Source organism: Sander lucioperca, chromosome 7, assembly GCF_008315115.2.
Source record: "Sander lucioperca isolate FBNREF2018 chromosome 7, SLUC_FBN_1.2, whole genome shotgun sequence".
NCBI lineage: Eukaryota > Metazoa > Chordata > Actinopteri > Perciformes > Percidae > Sander > Sander lucioperca.
In genome coordinates, this window is record NC_050179.1 from 18029025 (window position 1) to 18050203 (window position 21179).

The 21179-nt window shown below is 40.8% G+C and overlaps 1 protein-coding gene across 1 annotated transcript; it reads left to right on the plus strand.

Annotated features, from left to right (window-relative positions):
* The first annotated feature begins 3552 nt into the window (after nt 1-3552).
* On the plus strand, nt 3553-20683 carry ireb2 (iron-responsive element binding protein 2). The gene is made up of 22 exons (XM_031316501.1): nt 3553-3661; nt 7245-7328; nt 7782-7947; nt 8152-8289; nt 10085-10315; nt 10630-10699; nt 11273-11456; nt 11571-11710; nt 11958-12129; nt 12229-12329; nt 12440-12556; nt 12999-13158; nt 13558-13693; nt 14238-14322; nt 14409-14565; nt 15473-15597; nt 16192-16296; nt 16435-16577; nt 18061-18208; nt 18430-18552; nt 18982-19167; nt 19793-20683. The coding sequence occupies exons 1-22, from the start codon at nt 3637-3639 to the stop codon at nt 19901-19903; spliced, it is 2907 nt and encodes a 968-aa protein (XP_031172361.1). The 5' UTR covers nt 3553-3636; the 3' UTR covers nt 19904-20683.
* The last annotated feature ends 496 nt before the right edge of the window (nt 20684-21179 follow it).

Sequence of the window (21179 nt, forward strand, 5' to 3'; positions counted from 1 at the left end):
TTTTCCAGTACCCTTAAAATGTATTTAAATTCCCCTAGTGGGATCCAGCTGGACAGTTTTAGATCCTGCTGCAGTGTATTCCAGGTTGAGGGGACAGAAAAAGAGAAAGCCTTTTTGCCAAGCTCTGTACGAACTGATGGGGACGTTGAAGGTGATGAAGGCCTGGGAGCGCAGGCTGTGACTGCAATGCTTGCGTATCATGTAAATGGATGAATATGTTGGCAGCAATCCAAGGATGGATTTGTAAATGAAGTTATACCAGTGCAGAAGTCTCCGAATGGATAATGATGGCCAAATGAGCAGATAATAGAGAGTGCAATGATGGGTGAGGGGTTTACAACCAGTAATAAATCTCAGTGCTCCGTGATAGACAGCGTCCAACATCTGCAGAGAGCTGGCAGGCGCATTCATATAAACAATGTCGCCATAATCCAGGAGAGGTAAGAATGTGGCAGCAACAAGCCGTTTTGTGGCATTAAACAAAAAACATGATTTGTTACGGGGAAAAAAAAACTACTTTTAATTTCAATTTCTTTAAAAGGTGTTCAATATGTAACTTAAAAGAAAGATTCTCATCAATTAAAATGCCTAGGTATTTATAAGTAATACAAACTGGATATGGGTGCCTTGTGTGGATGTAATAGAAGGTAGAACTGCTGGCACCTTCTTTTTGTTTGAAAACAGCATACCCTTTGTTTTGTCAGCATTTAAAACCAGTTTGAGATGGAACAGGTGTGACTGTATAGCATCAAATGCAACTTGCAGATGTTCAAAAACAAAGGCAACAGTTCTTGCACAACAATAAACATACACATTGGCATACATATGTAAAGATGAATCATGAACGTTCTGACCCACGTTAGTTTTTTTCGATTGCTTAAGCACTGAAAACAGGGACCGGTTTTTCAAAACACTACACACAATTAGCACAACCACACACCCAATCAGCAACACTGTTGCAAAAACTATACACTAATTTATAAAAACCATATTTTGTTACCATATGAAACACACACATTTCATATGACTTAATTCTGTTTGAACCAGTTACACACTGCTGTTGCTAACCTAAAACACTTTTAGCAATTCTACTTCTCAGTGATTAGAGTAGTGTAAATGGAGTACACAGAGAAAGTGCAAATATGCAATAAGTTCACCAAACACTACACAAGACCAATGCTGCAGACTGAGGGAACATGGAAAATCACAACAAAACATGTCCCAGTTTTCATGTTACTACAGTAGTGTGCATAACACTGTTAGCTCAGCAAACAACAGACAAACATAAACTACTGTAACCAGTACAGGTTACAATTACAGTATAAAAAAAAGATCTGAAAATACAGTACAGAAAATACTAGACTTACCTGCTGCATTTTATAGTGCTTAAACCTGATTGGTGTGTCTACAATTAAGCAATCATGAGCACCTGATGGCTGTGTTTCACAGATCGGCTCATAGGTGTGGTCATTTGACAGTCAGTGCTTTGGAATTTCAAGGAAGTGACATCATGATATCCGTCTGTGTCTAATGTATACAAGTGTGTTTAGTGTTTTGCAAATCACTGTGTGTATTGTTTTGCAAAAAGTGTGAGGCTGACATTGTGCTTATAGTGGTGCACATCTGGGCCAATGTTTTGATAATTGTGTAATACGTTTGATTTCAGTGTATAAGCAATCGGCAAAAACTGTAACATCAATTGTGAAGAGAGTGGGTCCTAAAACTGACCCTTGCGGCACACCTTCGGTGACTTCTAAATAACTGGATGAGATACCATTAAGTTGCACACACTGCTTATGACCTAAAGGTAGTTCACAAACCAGCCAACAGCCTGGTCTGAGAAGCCTATATCTGAAAGCCTCTGACATAAGATGCCATGATGTGCAGTATTGAATGCTTTGGAAAGATCTATGAAACGTGCAGAACAGTATTCTTTGGAATCCAAGGCATCCACAACATCATTTAACACTTTCATTGAGGCAGTTACTGTGCTGTGTTTTTTTCTGAAGCCAGACTGAAGGGGAGCTAAAACGTTGGTAATCTGATCATTCGCCAGCTTTTCAAGAACCTTGGCTAAGATGCAGAGTTTGGAAATGGATCGATAATTATTTAGTACAGTGAGGTCACCACCTTATAAGGGAAGTACAAAAGCTGTCTTCCAAACATCAGGAAAAACGATTATTTTATATGGAAAGATTAAAAATATGAGACACTGGTTCTGCTATAACATCTGCTGCCAGGCGTAAGAGAAAATGGGAGAGGTTGTCAGAGCCTGCAGATTTTTTCGGATCTAGCTCCTTTAAAGCGTTAGAAACTTCACTGTCACAAAATTGAGTAAATGAGAAGGTGTGGCTGGTGCAAAGATGATTGGCAGGTAAGAAGTTGGTGGATTACCATCAGAAATGGTGTCAAACAAGGAGCTGGAGGCCACAAAATATCTGTGAAAACAGTTAAGCATTTCAGCTTTATTTGACACAGGTGTCTCAAGGAAATAAATTAATTTAAGGGCTTAGAAGTCAAAAATTTTACCAAGGGCACTTGAATGTGGCACAGACATAGTTGGAGGAGCCCTGAAGGCAGCATGAGTGAGTCACATACTGACAAAACTTTGGTACAGTCACATGGCCCTTTTTAAAGTCCCAGTCAGTCATAGACATGTACTGTCATGTTCCCAAATTAATTCATGTATGTTTATACAAACTATGGCAGACGTTTTGAATAATAACCCCATTATTCTTTTTCTATTTTGCTGAACATAAAATGTATAATGTGAACTAATGTGAAGGATCATGCCTTTAGTCATGTGGGCAATTACATAGACACATAGACATGGAAGACGACACATAGCATAGACAGACAGACATGGACATAGACATTGACAGTAAGCATAGACATAGACATTGACAATAGACATAGAATGTAAGCATGTCAACTTAATTTTGGCACAATCGGAACCCCATATATTGGTACCAATGGACTGACTCCAAATCTAACTTTGGAAATTATAAATGGGTTAGGGGTTAGAAAAAGAAGGCTGTGCTGCAATATTATGTTAAATATGTGATATGCAGATGATGTAGGTATTGTTCCAGTTCCCTTTTGTTTGGATTTAGTTTTCTATTCCTTTTTTTTCAATACTATTTGGTTTTATTTGTACATTATGGTGTATAGTAGTGTGCCTTATCTAAAGAGAGAGAAAAAAATCCTCAAGGTCCACTTACTAGCTTTTTTTTCATGGCTTTCAACCGCATTTCCCAGTCTTCATTAGGGGATAGAGTGTGTTCAGTTGTTAAAAGGACCCCCTTCCTATATAAATGACCACCTTTTCATTTATTTTTAATAACACATTTTTTATATATGACCACCATGACAACTGGGCAAACTCCATCGGGTGAAGACAATGAGATGTGGCCGAAAGCTTTAATAAAAGCTAAAACGTGACATTGAGTTTACTTTTCTTTACTGTTTAAACCATAGACATAAAGACATGGTTAAAATGTTACTGTTTTTGTTTTACTTTGTCAGTAATTGATGAATGGGCGTGGCTGTAGATCTCCGTGCTCTGATTGGTCGGCTCGGGGTTGCCAGTGCAGTCGTCAGAACTGGTCGTGTCGTGTGTTGATTTCAGAAGTCATCATGGCGCTCACTTCCCCAGTCGAAGGTAAAGACGTGTCTCCTGCTAACCTAACATAGCAAGTCGTCATCCGATAAGCCTTTTACCTTTAAAGACAGGAATAGATTAAAAGACATCCTTCCCTTTAAAATGGTTGTCGTTTGCTTTTAGTTACTATTACATAAAGTGCCGGCTTCAAACTGTTGGAGATAAACCAGCTAACATTAGCTAGCTAGCGTGGTAACGTTTATGTTTGATTTACATTGATTGAGAACTAAGCAAGCTGTTAAATTAGCTAACACCGCAACCTAACGTTAGATGTGTCTTTACTATGCTAAAAATGGCGTACCCGTACTTTCTAGATGAGCCTAAATTGTGTGCTAATATACCTATATCTTTTTCGTATCTCGTCAAGACGTTCAGCCAGTAGCACGATAAGTAGTTGGTTAGCGTATGTGCTCTACGATAAGGACCAGTGTGAGCTAGCTTTGTAGCCATCTTCCATAACGTTACCTTGCTATCAGGAAACATGCAGATATTATTTGATAAATGAGGATGTTTACAGTCAGCATTGTCATCACCACTTATACAATTCGAACCGCGTTAGCTTGTCATTGCAATGTTGTTATTCCTTTTTATATTAACATCTAACGTATCTGTTGAAAATTGGATTATAGGTCATCGTGCCAATGACATTGTCTGATAAAGCAAACACCAAATTTAAGTTGTGTATTAATCATACTGTACTTTCCATTCTGCCTGCTTTGCCTTAGGTTATGTCTTTTAGTTTTTGCATAATGTACCTTTATTTAAAACACTAGCTAACTGACAAAAGCATCTCATTGAGTCAGGCAAATCTGTCATGTAAAAAAACAACAGCATGGGAGTGAACTGCAAGCTGCTTATGAATTATCTGACCACAAGAGGCCAAATTCCACAGTAAAGTTAGAATCCATTTTGCTTTGAATGTTCAAATAATTCTGCCATATATCTTTTTCTACTAAATATGTTGCAGCACACTGTTCTTAAATCAGTATTTGTCTATGATAAAATCTTTGTTTCAAAACTGGTTCATGCCTGTTTAGTTAAATTGAGCTAAATTACATAATTTCATCTCCGGCAGCAGTGATAATGCTCTGCTGGAGTGTTTAGAGGAGGAAATTCTGCAGATGAAAAATATATGAAACCCCAAGTGTGTCACATTGGTGTATTGTCCGATTTGTTAGACTAAACTAGTTCTGTGATATGTGTGGTCACATCTTTTCCTTCAAGTTTTGAAGGCATGCCCTCTTGATGGATTGTAGGGTTGCGTGATTGTTCTTGAGGACATTCTTCCTTTTTGTATTTATTCAGGAAATACATAGGATTTGGGAAACCCAATATATAGTGCATGCTGTAGGCATTTTACACTATTCATGTTTGGGCAAGTCTAGTGTGTTCTATGCAGTTTCAAGGGTTGCCTTCAAAGCTAGTAACCAGAGAGCAAAGTTACAGCATGATGTCCTGTTGTGAGACCACTGAGTAGTGCTAAGCCAAGACTCACAATATTACTCTTTTTACACAAGTTTTAAAGGGGAATCTCATCAACATTAAAGAGCTACAGCCTAAATTCAGCAGCAGTCGTCTTTTGGCCCAAACCAACCACCTTTTGAGTCTGTACTGTCACAAAGTACCATGCATCTGATACAAAATCTTTTTGGTTAAGGTAACCACATGCTGCATTAGCTCACTTTGCTACATTTAAAGGCCACAAAGGGAAAAATGAGACCAGAAAGATTACTTTCAATTCTCTTTTCTCTGCATTTAGATTTTGCCCTAAAATCCACCGTCAATATTTTTTCATCGTTACATTTTCCACAAAGCTTAGTTACAGTGCAGTCTAATTTAATGTTTGGCTGTTCTTGAAACCAACTGCTCAGCTACTTGTTACCATCTAGTAGGGGTGGGAAAAATAATCGATTCTTAGATGCATCGCAATTCTCTCTAGAACGATTTGATGCTAGATTCTGATAAGTTAATAATCGAAAAAAAAAAATTATTTAAAAGTTACTGTCTCCAGACAAGTACAAATCAGAAAACAGAGTGACTGAAAGATGATGGGATAATGGACAACAACTTAGAGTTTAGGCAAGAGTGCAGAAAAAAAACCACACCAAAATGGCCAAAAGGAAAAATAAATTAAATTCTGTATATATACACATGATCTAATAAGACATACATAAAATAAATAGGCAAAACACACATAGGCTGTTCATCTACTTTATCACATTACATCTCACCACCTCATGTTTCATGTTCTAAGAAGCCAATTCTCCACCTTTAAACATGACTGAGCCTCTGACGTGGAAGATTACTGTGAGAGAAGGTGACTTTCACAAGCACGTTTAAGGCTTAAGCATGGAACGACTACCAAACAAAAACCTCAGTAGTGTGGTGGAAGTTTTTCGATGCAGCAGGTGTAGATGTTTTAAAAATAGAAGGTGAAACAAAATAAGGACAGTCGAAGACTAAACCAAGTCAGGTTTTTTGTATTTTATTAAGTATATTTGCAAATATAGGAGGAACACATTTCACAGAAGGCACGCAGCACAGGCGTGGAAAAGCTCTTCAAATAAGTGAACAGAAACACTGAGCTTAAATACATCTTCAGAGTGACAGCACACACGCACTTGGCTTATTATGACTCTACATTTCTCACAGACAATCAAGTTTACACATAAAGACAATCAAAAAACACAAGAGACATCTTGGAGCTATTTCGCCTCCTTCCCCCTGTACGACTTTCACTCCCCAGTTGCATCTCAACTGGCATGGGAGAACTAAATGTATCAGGAGAGATAGTTTTAGGGTGACCTTGTAGCCCCTATCTGTTCAGACAAACAGTGCTCACATTATGTTCCAGACTTTGTGATTCTCACTTAGTTAGAATCAGAATCTACATTTGGGAATGAGATAAACTCCCTTTCAGCATTGTGAGAGAAAGCATAAAACAAATAAATCACAAAAATATATAGAGAATCATGTTAACAGAAATTAAAGCCACTACAGTAGACAAAACATTTCATTAAAACTTGTGTGTGACAAATATTGTATATGTCAAAATCTAAGCTTTGTCTAGCTGCTTTGTCTAGGAAGCGATTAACAAACTGAGTAGCAGACTCAGAGTTTATATTTATATATTTTTTTAAATCACGCTTGGAAATACATAAAAAAAATAGTTGCATCGATAATCGGTTTAGAATTGAATCGTTGGCCTCTGAATCGAATCGTGAGGTGCCAAGAGATTCCCACCTCTATTATCTATTAGCCAATTGTATGGATGCTCTGTGATATGCACAAACCACAAACGGCACAGAAAATATTAGCCCCCCTGCCAGTTTCTTAGAGATGGCATAAGCGTTCTCCTTGCTTGATCTGCCTTGTTTTGAGGAGCTCTCCACTGGGTAAATGTTGTTAGTAAGGTCGTAGACCATGTGTTTATACCACTTCATTTTGAAGTCTCATGGATCAAACAGACTTGCTGGGGCAAAACCAAAATGATTCGAGGTGATCACGTATGATAGTTCCCTAGACTTGTAAAAGCATGCAGGAGTTATAGATGTATTAATAAATGTTTGTTTTCCCTCTGCAGAGCACCCATATAGTCATCTAATCGACACACTGAAAGATGGCAACAAGTTTTTCAGTCCACAGAAATTAAATGATCCAAGATATGGTGAGTTCAGGCCCTCTGACTGACGGAAAGGGCACATATTTAAACACACGTCCCTCTTTCGTGACCTTTTCCAGGTAGCACTTACTTTACTCAGATCTGCACGACGTAGAAGTAGTACGAGATTGTACAGTAGAAATATATTAGCATATTGTGCTATTACATAATAAGATAATACGATTGTGTTAACCACAGTAGTGTTGAAGGATAGCAGTGTAAACATGAATGCATGGAAAAGTAAACAGCAGTCATAAATAACATTTGTAAAATATACCTGTAGATGAAGGTAACTGTTGAATTAACCTTTATGGGCCTGCATTGGTTTGCCACTTTATGGTTGTAGCACGTTCTCAGTGCGCATCCAATGGACAGTAAACAGTTGATACACAATCAGATTTAATTACACAGTTTTCCTGTGCGAAATTAAACGCCACATTTTGCTGTTTCTCTGTGTAGACCAGCTGCCTCTGTCCATCCGTGTCTTACTGGAGGCAGCAATTCGTAACTGTGATGGCTTTTATACAAAAGAAGAAGACGTCCAAAACATTCTGGATTGGCAGCAGCAGCAGAATAGGGCCGAGGTGCCGTTCTCTCCAGCGCGAGTCCTTCTCCAGGACTTCACGTGAGTTTCACAAGGATTTGGGTAAAACAGCTGATCCACCAGGAGTTGGGTGCTCATTAGATCTTGTGTCGTCATGATCTTTCTTTGTGTTCCTTGACATAAACAATTTATACAAATTATAATACTTTGCATTATACAAGAAGAATATTCCTGTAAATTCCTGAAGGAAGGGTAGGTTGAATTATTTTTCTTCTCCTTTGACAGTGGTATTCCTGCCATGGTGGACCTGGCAGCCATGAGGGACGCCGTGGCCAAACATGGCGTGGACCCCAGCCTAGTCAACCCTAAATGCCCCACAGACCTCATCGTAGACCACTCATTGCAGATTGATTATAGCAAATGGTGTGTTTGCATTTATATTTTCCCTTTTCATATATTAACAATGAACTAAAGTGAGAACATAGAGGTAAAAGATGGACACATTAGACTTTTGATTAGTGTATCTTTTTTAATTATATTCCTAAAATGCTCAAATAGTAAAAGTTTCTTATTTTTGCTGTATTTACGTAAACAACACTGTTGTTGTTCTTCTGTTCTGCAATATAAGGCCATGATCACACTTGGTGTCTTTTTTTGACAAGTGAAAGTTGACTAAGGTGCTTCTGTAGTAAAAAAGAAGAAGAAGCTGGCAGCGTTTTGGTTCCAAAAAGCAGCCGAGAGCGTCTTTTGTTGCTAAAACAATAGCTACTGCTACAGTATCCAAGAGTTCTATGTGGAGCGGTGTTAGATAAGACAAAGCGGTTCAGCGATCTACAGAATGAACAGAGAGAAGGAGCGGTGCTAGTTCTTTTTTATTTTATTTATTAAGTTTTGCCATAGGTGTTATACAAATAATTACAAAAACCCACAAACCTTACATAACCCAAATGAGTGTAAAAGACATGTAACAGACAGTATACAAAGACGATTTGACATACATAAACTGAGCTTGTGAACACAAAGAACATAAAACATATAGAGACAGTATTTGACTAAACGCTACAGGGGACAGTTTACAATGGGGGTGGGGGAGGTGCGTGTGTGTTAAGGCCCTGACACACCAACCCGATAATCGGCCGTCGGACAGTCTGGCGAGGTCGGTGACTTGAGTCTGTTCGGTGTGTTCCGTGCCGTCGGAGGGGCCGTCGGCCTTCATTTTGGCCGACCTGACTTGCTGGGTCGGAGGGCGAGCAGTCAGACTCAATGGCCAATCTGATTGGTAGAGTGCTAACCCGGAAATGACGAGCGGGATGAGTGACGGACGCCTCTCAAAATCTGACGAAAATCTTTTAAACTGACCTTTGTCGATCTGAAATGAAGACATATTCAGCAACTGCATGGCCTATTTCTCGCTTAAAATGTTTTCAGAAACACGTTTCAGTGAACTATTTTTGTAAAATACGAGATCGTATTTCGAACAAGCCGCCATTATGTTCGGCTGGAGAAGCCAGACCCACGTGATGCGTTGTCATTTGGTGGAGCTTGGTAGGAGGGGTATTTGTCTATGGGAATTGAGGAGCAAGGTGAAAGAGCCAGTTATTTCCTCCGACTGCTCCGGCCCCCACCGTGGCCGAGGAGCAAGCTGACCCGTGGGGGGGGCTCAGGGCTTCCGAGGGGGGAGGAGTGGGCCGTCCAAGGGCGCATGATGCCAGAACCACCCCACTCCCGCCCTCCCCATCCCAGACAACAGTTATTATCCAACCGACGGACCCACCCATCCACTCACCCCACCCTCCCCGTGATATGTGTGCCTTCTAACGTCTAGGTGCTTTAAAAGAGGTGCGAAGCAGAGGGGAGAACTTATTCACGTCTCCCCTCAAGCGGTGCTAGTTCTAACGTTAGATAAAACAAAGCGAGTTCCCTGAACAGGGAGCACCTGGTCATATCATATAACTCGCTGTGCTCCGACACCAGGACAAGTCTATTGTGTCTCCATTTTTTTCTTGTTATGGAAACGACAGGTCTCACTACTCCGCTTGTCATTGTTCAGCTGTCAAAAAAGCGCTTGGCCTAGGCCCCCCCAGAAAAGTAGAACGTTTTTCACTTTTTTGAAAACACGGTTTGCTCCATAGAATTATTATGTAAAACAGACGCTGGCAGCTTAAAAAAAAGACACCAAGTGTGATCACGGCCTAACATTTCTTTCTTTTATCCGCAGTGCCATACAGAATGCACCAAACCCAGGTGGAGGAGACGGCCCAAACCAGAGCCAGGGTCCTTCCCGTTCCACACCCTCCAGGCGAGGCTCACAGTGTGGGGGCCAGCGGGGCTCCTGTAGTAAAGCTGCCTGCAGTGACTCTCCAGCCTCCTCGGGTCGACCTGCAGCCTCTGTCCAGCAGATCGAGAATACGCCCCTCCTTTGCCCTTTCCACCTGCAGCCTGTGTCTGAGTGAGTTTGATACGGAGCTGTAGATCAATGACAGCGATTTACTCCACATAGCAGTAAAACATTAGTTTGTTACATACACTATTGTTAATACCACTAGATTCAGACAAAATGATTAAATTATGAGATGAAATGATGGAAAATGTTTTTTTTTAAATGACACTTTTGTTTGTCCTAGTTTTACGTCTTATATCTCCAGACTCTATATAGACCCAATATAACAGCCCCTTTCAACAGGTCAAATTGACATATCACTGATGGACACAGAGTTCCCCTTCAGTATGTTCACTGTTGCCTTGTTCTCTTATTTTCTGCAGAACTGAAACAGCTCTGAAGAATCAGGAAATGGAACTGATCAGAAACAAAGAGAGGCTTCAGTTCTTTAAGGTACAGGAAGAGCAAATATATATATTTTTACATCATATCAGACAATCAGAGGAAGAGAAATGTCTCGAAGGAAATCGTGCAAATTGTTGTTGTTCTTGTTTGTTTAATCCATGCCAGTGTGAAAACTACAAAGCAAGTTATGTGACAGACTATTTTTTTTGTAACTTCCTGGAGTCTCCGCTGGTTGCCTGGCAACTGGTCCTGGCCAAAAATTAGTTCTAAGCAAAGTTAGCTGGCTGCTGGTTATAGCTTCAGACATGAGAGTAGTATCAATCTTCTAATCTAATGCTCTGCAAGAAAGCAAATGAGTGTATTTCCCAAAAGTATTTAATGCAGTCTTCATCTCAAAAGTAATACTTTACGCAGAATGTATTGTTTAACAAAAACAAGTCAACAAGTTTACAGAAAAAATCTACATTTTGGCTCATGGAAATGTTCTGTAGCTTTCAATGAAAAGTAAAAGAACTCGCTATCTGTCCACTTTAGAGAACGGAACTAAACAGTCTTTATACCTTGAGTGAAAGTGAAATTTTTTTCTAACTATTGTTCTTTTTCTGTCTGTCAACCAAACAGTGGTGTTCAAAAGCATTTAAGAATGTGAACATGGTTCCTCCGGACATTGGTGCAGTCCACCAGATGAATCTGGAGTATCTGTCCAGAGTGGTCCAGGTCACCGACGGTTTCATCTACCCCGACAGTGTGGTGGGAACCGACTCACACACCACCATGATCAATGGCCTGGGCATCCTGGGCTGGGGTAAACCTTTTTTTTTTTTTTAAGTTTTCAACAGTTGTTGACATATTTGTTGGAAACTTTGTCAACCAGGCAAGTTGATTTAAAAAAAAAAAAAAATCTCCAATCCTCCTACAGGTGTTGGGGGAATCGAGTCAGAAGCCGTGATGCTGGGCCAGCCAGTGTCGCTGACCCTTCCACAGGTGGTGGGCTGTAAACTGGTGGGCTCCATCAACCCCCTAACCACATCCATTGACATTGTCCTCGGCATCACAAAGGTAACGCTGCTCTGCTCTCCGTCATGCGGAGAAAATGTTGATGGAAACCTCACCATTGGTGGAGGGCTTTCACAGTGGTGCAGTTTAGAATCATCAGAAAGAAACCTGAAACTGTATCATCTATACATGTGGTACAAAAATTTACATTTTGCGCTTTCACTGTTGCACAAAGTTATAGATGGCAGCGTATGCAGGAAAAACACTTTGCCTCTGTGTGTCTCACTAATGGGTCTTGTGGATTTTCCAGCACTTGCGGCAAGCTGGGATCGCTGGAAAGTTTGTAGAGTTTTTTGGACCTGGTGTCTCCCAGCTGTCAGCTCCCGACCGAACCACCATCGCCAACATGTGCCCAGAGTACAACGCTACTGTCAGCTTCTTCCCTGTCGACCAAGTCACACTCAAGCACTTTAAAAAGACAAGTGAGCCAGCACACACGATACTGCTTATTAAGAGTTACAATACGAGATTCTGTCATTTTTTTGGGGTTGTTAACTAACGTGTCGTAATGTTTCTCCCAGATTTTACACAGGAAAAACTTGAATTGCTGGAGTCTTACATGAAGGCTGTAAAACTTTTCCGAATCTATGAAGACCCCTCAGAAGACCCCCAGTACTCTGAGGTAATGTGTCAATCCGTGCTGTGAATTCTCTAGTAATAAACAGATGGGTGAGTGTGACTGACAATAGATATAGATATATATATTTATGAAAACCATTCATCTCTGTGCAGGTGATTGAGATCAACCTGAGTTCCATAATGCCCTATGTGAGCGGACCGAAGAGGCCTCAGGACAGAGTGGCAGTCAGCAGCATGAAAGAAGACTTCCAGAGCTGTCTTGATGAGAAGGTAACACACAAAAAATACACAATAAAACCCACTTAAATGACCCATTTGTGTGACGTCCTGTTGTGTTTTTAACGCCCCACTGTAGCACAATTAGATTTTACATTTCACAATTTCTTTCCGGTTGGATCATTCTTATGATCTTGACATTTCCAACCTCACTTAAAGGCAGCTTCTTTCACAGAGAGAGAGAAAAGAGACGAAGGGGCTGTGCTTTGTGTTGGAGTTTGTTGCAGGAAACAGTCAGCTGTTACAGAAACTCCTGGGTTACGTGATTGGCCACAGCAGGGTGATGTCTGGTTGTGTTTCTCCAAAAGTTAAATCTGTTAAACCTTTTCACAGCTGGAGGGTTTTTTTTCGGCAGCCACCCTGCGGCCCCTACTACCCCCATTCAAAATGAATTGTTATCTAACAAGTAGTTTATTGTCCTTGGTTTGCTTTGAAGGTTGGCTTCAAAGGCTTCCATATCGCTAAGGAGAAGCAGGACACGCGGGTTCCTTTCCTGCACTGTGGTCAGGAGTATCAGCTGTCCCACGGCTCGGTGGTCATCGCTGCCGTTATCAGCTGCACCAACAACTGCAACCCCTCTGTCATGCTGACCGCAGGTAAAGGACTGAGTCAAAAGATGAAACTATGATCAGATTCCCTCTGAAAATATTCCCTAATTTCATCTATAATATGAGTCAGTTGTTTTTTAAATTCTACTGAACATGTAGGATTGACAAGCTTGTAACTCTTATCAGGCAATGCATATTTTGTTTTTCGTTCTGATTTTCTGAGTATCTAGTCATCGTCTGTTTTCTTTTTACATTTCTTACTTTCTGTTCACTTGAGTAAATCCTTCAAGCAGTAATCTAATTATGGTTGCACTCTTACACCCCATATTTTCACCTTTTTTTTTTGCGTCATTCATAAAAAATTAATATGCTATTTTGTGACACTGAACTCACCATTGTGGCTACTTTGCAGGCAAATCTGCATTACACTGTTTTTGTGATTGACAGGTCTACTGGCCAAAAAGGCTGTGGAGGCGGGGCTTGTTGTCAAGCCTTATATACGGACCAGCCTGGCTCCTGGAAGTGGCATGGTCACTCACTACCTCAATACCAGTGGAGTCCTGCCTTACTTTAGCCAGCTCGGGTAAGCAACACACACATACACACGAATGCCCCTTTAACACCAAGAGCAACCTACCCTACTACATTTTACCATAGTTCTAACTTTTGGATCTCAGCAGATCTTTGCTGCTCCTCATCTCTCTTCTCTCTAGATATTGTTACTCTTCAGTGGGTCATATATTAACAAGCTAACATTAGTTTTATCAATTAGTCACAAACAGTTACACCTGGCAGTTAATGGGTGTAAATATTTAGTAACATCAAACTAAATCTCTCTACAGCTGGTGCTGCCGGCTCCTAAATAAAAAAATAAAATAAAATACTGGTACAGACAGTTCCATGGTTGAGTAATGTGTACAGTGCTACAAATTTAGACCTTTATGTTTTATTCCAGTGCCAACGATCAAGTACTAACGATCAAGTACTAACCTAAACAGCAGTGTGGTTAAAAACATAGTTAAACATGTGTCAATTATGCTGTGTCATAATTAGAGTTATGTGTGTAAAAGTGGTGTTACACACAGGCCAAAGAGAATTCTGAATGATTGACTTCCTTCACACCACAGATTTGAGGTGATTGGTTACGGCTGTGCCACCTGTGTAGGGAACACGGCTCCGTTACCAGAAGCTGTCGTGGATGTAATCAAACAGGTAAGATCTCCATATTGCTACATTGAGCGGTGTCTGTAGATTTGCATCTCACATCAATCAAATCTTGATGGTCTGCTGTGTTTCAGGGAGACCTGGTGGCCTGCGGTGTGTTATCTGGCAACAGGCACTTTGAAGGCCGCCTGTGTGACTGCGTGCGTGCCAACTACCTGGCCTCCCCTCCCCTAGTGGTGGCTTATGCTCTTGCGGGCACTGTGGGAATCGACTTTGAGAAAGAGCCTCTGGGTAAGAAAGGCACATGTCAGGAGCTCTCTTAAGCTGCTCCACTAAAACCTGAGGTTTATTCGGGGGTTTTAGGAATATGGGTGATTACAGAGAGTGACCATTTAGTGATTCACTGTCTTGTGCAGACATGCATAAGCCCTAGATCAAATGAAAAAGCAGCACTGTGGGTAGTTTAAAGGGATAGTTCTGATATTTATTATGATGTTATATGATATTAAGTATTTATCCAAAGTAATTATATTAACTACAGTAGAGGGCAGTCTGCAACTACCTATTTTGGAGAAGCAGGAGTACTGACACAGAAGCAGAGCAATGTACTGCTGTGGATGCGGGCAGCAGCTAAACGTATTTTAGCCACCTCAAAAAAGTCCTGCCTAAAAAGTTTAAGTGTAAGCTATATTTAGAATATTTTCACCGCTTTACCTTGCCGTCAGCCAGCCTTTTCCAACGGAGAACCGAAGCCGTTCTATACATTAATGCTCTCTTCAAAGCCACCAGACTCCTTTTACAAAAACCGTCATTTTACCTCGCAGTTGCCGAACACGGGAGTCGCTGCCTCGTTTGGTTAGTCTGTTTGTGTTATTTTGTGACTTTGGTGTCTTAAAGGGTTAGTTCGAAATTCACATCGTACAACCCCACTTCAAAATTTCCGAACTATTCCTTTAAGGTGTAAACCACTGTGTTATCCGGTAGTGATAATAACAGTACATTTAACAGAAGATAAACAAAAAAAAAAGCAGCATTCATTTAAGGCCGAGGAGTTTTCTTTTTTTATATTAAGCACTTCCAATTTCTGCTTCTGAAAGAGTTCTCATCAGACCAAACAGATGTTGACAGGAAGAGCTGTGTTTTAATCATTGATACTCTTTTTACGGTGCTAACATTGAGCATCCTGTTGTTGGTGCAGGTGTGACTTCGGAGGGGAAGGAGGTGTACCTCTGTGATATCTGGCCAACCAGGGAGGAGGTCCAACAGACTGAGGAGGACAGAGTCATCTCCTCCATTTTTAAGGATCTCAGGGGAAGAATGGAGGTCAGGAAACAATCTTTCTTTACTTATTTTATGTCTGTTTCCCTTAAAGTGCCCATATTATGCTCATTTTCAGGTTCATACTTGTATTTAGAGGTTGTACCAGAATAGGTTTACATGGTTTAATTTTCAAAAAACACCATATTTTTGTTGTACTGCACATTGCTGCAGCTCCTCTTTTCACCCTGTGTGTTGAGCTCTCTGTTTTAGCTACCGAGTGAGGCATCTCACTTCTGTTCAATCTTTGTTGGAGTCGCACATGCTCAGTAGCTAGGTAAGGACTACTAGCCAGTCAGAAGCAGAGTATGAGGGCGTGCCACGCTAGCAGCTAGGTGAGCATTATAACGTGTGTTACAAAGTGACCCACGTTCGTCACAGAAGTAAAGGCTGGATTACAATAGAGCTGTTTGGAGCAGTTTGTGAACAGTGTTTTCTGTTGGAGATGGTAAGTCCCTTTGGGGTGGACTTTGGGCTTTTTCACTTTGTAAACCTATAAAGGAAAGGGAAAAAGCCAAAACGCATAATATGAGCACTTTAAATCAAGTGAATGTATGGTTATATAAATGTTTTTTTGCACCCACCGTGCTCTGTCTCCAGAAAGGGAACATGCTTTGGAACAACATTGAATGTCCAGATTCTGTGGTTTTCCCCTGGGATCACAAGTCCACATACATCCGTTCGCCGTCATTCTTCAGCAAGTTGGTAAGTCTTCAGACCTTTGTGGTCGTCATTATTTTGCCGTGTCTCCTGATTTCACACGTTAAAGGAAGTGCAAAAATAAGAACAGCAGCAGTTTAGACAGTAAGTGCCTCCTCTGCCTCTGCTTGTCTTTTGTCTCAGAGTATAGAGGTGCCGCCTCCTCAGTCGATAGAGAGCGCTCATGTCTTACTGTTCCTCGGCAACAAAGTGACGACGGACCACATCTCGCCAGCGGGCAGCATAGCCAGGGTCAGCGCCGCTGCCAAGTACCTGCTGAGCAAACGGTCAGTTTCCTATTAGACATGCTGGTGAGAGTCACGATGAAATATGAGAAGTTGGATGAGAAGGTGGACGTATGTACACTATATATATATATATACACAGTTGTGTTCAAAATAATAGCAGTCCAACATCACTAACCTCATAAATCAAATTTTTTGGTAGAAGTGATATTTCTACATGGCAAATAATTTACTAGTAACTGTTGTAGAGTCATAGAAAACCAACAGACCCAACAGTCATGACATGCATGCTGCTCATTCTGTGTAATTGAATCTGTAATTAAAAGGAGCATGTTCAAAATAATAGCAGTGTTGTGTTCAATTAGTGAGGTGATTGATTCTGTGAAGAAACAGGTGTCAGTTATGGCCCATATTGAAGGAAGCAAATGTTGTGCATGCTGGTTATAGTGCATTTCACACAAATACTCAGTAAAATGGGTCGTTCCAGACATTGCTCTGAGGAACAGCAGACTTTGATTAAAAAGTTGATTGGAGAGGGGAAAACATATAAAGAAATGCAGAAAGTTATAGGCTGCTCAGCCAAAATTATTTCAAATGCCTTGAAATGGCATCCAAAGCCTGAACGACGTGGGGAAAAACGGTCAACTACCATTCGAATGGATCGAAGAATAGCCAAAATGGCAAAGGCTCAACCAATGATCAGCTCCAGGAAAATCAAAGAAGACTTAAAGTTACCTGTGAGTACTGTTACGATCAGAAGAAGCCACAGTACACTGTGAAGACAGTAAAGCATGCTGGTGGAAAAATCATGTTATGGGGATGTTTGTCATACTGTGGTGTTGGGCCTATTTATCACATACCAGGGATCATGGATCAGTTTCAATACATCAAAATACTTGAAGAGGTCATGTTGCCTTATGCTGAAGAGGAAATGCCTTTGAAATGGGTCTTTCAACAAGACAATGACCCAAAACACACCAGTAAGCGAGCAAAGATTGATGTTATGGAGTGGCCAGCCCAATCCCCAGACCTCAATCCCATAGAAAACTTGTGGGGTGACATCAAAATTGCTGTTTCTGAGGCAAACCCCAGTAATGCAGAGGAATTGTGGAATGTAGTTCAATCGTCCTGGGCTGGAATACCTGTTCACAGGTGCCAGAAGTTGGTTGACTCCATGCAACACAGATGTGAAGCAGTTCTCAGAAATAATGGTTATGCAACTAAATGCTATTTTTTTGAACAGCCTAATATTCCTTTTTCTTCACTTTCTGTAAAGGTAGAAGAAAAACTTTATCATCTTATCTTATGGTCATATATATATATACACACACATTTTTTTTCGTGCAGTTTATATATATATATATATATATATATATATATATATATATATATATATATATATATATTTGTGTGTGTCTGTGTCTGCATAGATCAACAAAGGATGTACGTGTCACTGGACACAGTTTCTTTTTGTTTATCACTGTACAAATGCAAATGTATTGACATCTTTGAATATTCCCTTTAGCCTGACACCGCGGGAGTTTAACTCGTATGGCGCTCGCAGAGGGAACGACGCAGTGATGACCAGAGGCACGTTTGCCAGCATCAAGCTCCAAAATCGATTCATCGGAAAACCAGGCCCTAAGACTTTGCACATTCCTTCAGGCCAGACAGTGAGTGTGAACTTATTTAGGACCAGTAACCCAGAGGGGGATTTTTTTTCGTGCAGTTGTTTACGTATCGGCTATTACAAACACCAATCCTTACTCGAGACCTTTGAACTGTAGCATCGTGGTTGTCTGGCATTGTCAGTTGCCAGGCTAGCTGGTTTTGTTCTTTCAATGTCAGACCTGCTGCTAAAAACATGTCCTCCTTTTTGTCTGTCTTTGAGCAGCTGGATGTCTTTGAGGCAGCTGATCGCTACCAGAGAGACGGCATTCCCCTCATCATCCTGGCAGGCAAGGACTACGGCTCGGGAAACTCCAGGGACTGGGTAGCCAAAGGACCATACCTGCTGGTAAACTGCAACACGCACGCGCACACACACACACACACACACACACACACACACACACACACACACACACACACACACACACACACACACACACTGACCAGGCGACATGATAGGCAACAAGTTTTCACTCTCTTGTCACTTGATTTAACTTTAACATGTGCATTACAGTAGTTACTTTCCACAAAAAGGTATCAAATTTCCAATTTTTTACAATGCAATATGAATATATGAATTAATCTGCTCGTCATATTAGAATATAGGAATGAGCATAAGGTTACTTTCTTTTTACTCATAATGCATCCAACTCAAATCATTGCTGTATGGCAATTTAAAGTTTAATGTGGAAGTGCTCTACAGCAGTGATTAACATATTCTCAATTACTGTGTGTCTTATTTTGTGCCGCTCACCTGCTTCTTTGCGGTGAACAGGGGGTACGCGCAGTCATCGCCGAGAGCTTTGAGAAGCTCCACAAGAACCAGCTGGTGGGAATGGGCATCATACCGCTCCAGTTTCTGCCCGGTGAGAACGCAGACTCGCTGGAGCTCAGCGGGAAGGAGCGGTTCACCATCACCCTGCCAGACAGCCTGAGTCCCAGGCAGCAGCTTACTGTCAAGGTAGGCAACCAGCAGTCGGCCCTGAGCTGCGATAACTGACACACGCACAAACGTGTCTGTATTGTCTGTTTGTTAATGTCTGCACCCAGGACTTCATGGAAAGAAATGTCAATACTGAGTGAATTATCCCAGTAAAATGAAATGAATTGAATTAATATACTTCTTTGTGGAAGTAGCAAGAAGTATTACATTATTAGCGCAGTACTTGGCAATTTTCAGAATGTATCAAAATATGTCAAAATATATATATTGTTTGATGTTGACAGTATTTAAGTCCTTAACAATGATTTCCAAAGATTATTTAACAAAATTAAAGCTACGTTGTTTGGTTTTTGGCCACTATGGGGCAGAAAACCCCCACATTTAGAGCTAGAGTACAATGTTAGCAAACGATTATTTACTTGCACACCCAACAGACACAAAGCAACATTATCATCTGGCCACCTAAAGAATATAAGTGCGATACTGACTCTCTACCTCTATTTTGGTCTCCACCAACTCCTGAGAAAAAAATATCTTGCTGCTAGATGTTTGTAAAATACCCAAAATCGAGTGCAATTTTAACTTAATAAAGGCACTTTGATAAACAGTTAAGTGAAGGAGTTGTTTCTGTGTTCTCTTGCAGACCAGCCAAGAAAAGTCCTTCTTCGTCACTGCACTGTTTGACACCGAGAAGGATGTTATATTTTTCCGGCACGGAGGTCTCCTTAGATACGTTGCTCGGACTTTGCTCTGAAACAGCCTGCAGCCCGGTCCCCAAGCCCTGCTGATCGTGCCAAGCAGTCATCATTTCACCAGATTGTCAGCATGGATGGAAAAAAAAGAACAGCTCATTGGAGCGACATAAAGACTGATGATTTGTCTGTTTGAGCTGGATGAACGTCTCTAGACTTTTGGGGTCATGAGATGTCAGTTTTCAGACCTGTACCGGAGCCTCTTCTTCATCACTACACGTGACTACAGTCAGTTGCAACAGTAGACAGTCAAAGTGCAGGAAGACGTGGTTTTCACTCAATAAGAAGATTGTACCCTAGACAACATTTGAACATCATTATTTGTGTTTGATTGTGTTGGAGACTGAATTAACCACGTCCTGAGGGGACATCTCTTTCAGCATTGAGTTGATCCAAGAAGAAATGAATCGTGTCTGCTTCTGTTGTTGTTTAACAAAATAAATACATAAAACAATCCTACCTAGAAAGGTTTACATGGTGCTAGGTACTACAGCATGCATACATTGTTTTTAGGGTGCGGTATAGCCTGTTTTTATCAATCAGCCTGTTTAATTTTGCAGAATTGATGTCATTTGCCCATATTTCTTATTGGGGCCAAACAATCTTATGTAAATTAAAATTCTGTTGAAATTGCTTTAGTCAAATTCCTTTTCCCTTTAGCAGTTGCCTCCTGATACTCAATTTGTGTTATGTGGAAAATGTGAAATCTGTCTTTTTTGCTGTATCACTACTCCCACTGCAACTGACAGTTCTTTGCATAACATTAAAGGTAAATTATACAAGTTTGTCAGTCTAAATAATTGGCATTTTTAAGTATGATTGAAAACAGATTTTGCGAGATCACACGCCTGAGTCACCTGAATAGCCTTTAGTTCTGTATCTCCAGTGTGGAGTTAAATCTCTTCTGCAGCCTGAGACCGACTACCTGCAGTGTTCAGCATTATTAGCATGAATATTTATTTAAAGGGGAAATCCGCAGATTTTACACACCAAAGTGTGTTTGCAGGTCTCGGGGAGTACTACAGCATATTTGAAAAATGTGTATAAATCCTTAGTGTCTCTAGTGGGAGCTGTGTGGAATCTGATGAATTGCCTCAAGTGATGTCACTTAAGTGAACATTGTTTAGGTTTGGGGTGACCTCTAGTTCACCCAGTAGAGTGTGCGCCCCATGTAGGCTGAGTCTTTTGCAGCGGCCCGGGTTTCAAATCCGACCAGCGGCCCTTTGCTGCATGTCACCACCCCTTTCTCCCTTTCCTGCTGTCTATCACTGTCATTAT

Coding starts and splice junctions, on each gene's coding strand:
- ireb2 (XM_031316501.1), top strand. CDS start 3,637: ATGGCGCTCACTTCCCCAGTCGAAG. Junction 3,662..7,244: donor GCTCACTTCCCCAGTCGAAG/GTAAAGACGTGT, acceptor TTCCCTCTGCAG/AGCACCCATATAGTCATCTA. Junction 10,700..11,272: donor AGAGGCTTCAGTTCTTTAAG/GTACAGGAAGAG, acceptor TCAACCAAACAG/TGGTGTTCAAAAGCATTTAA.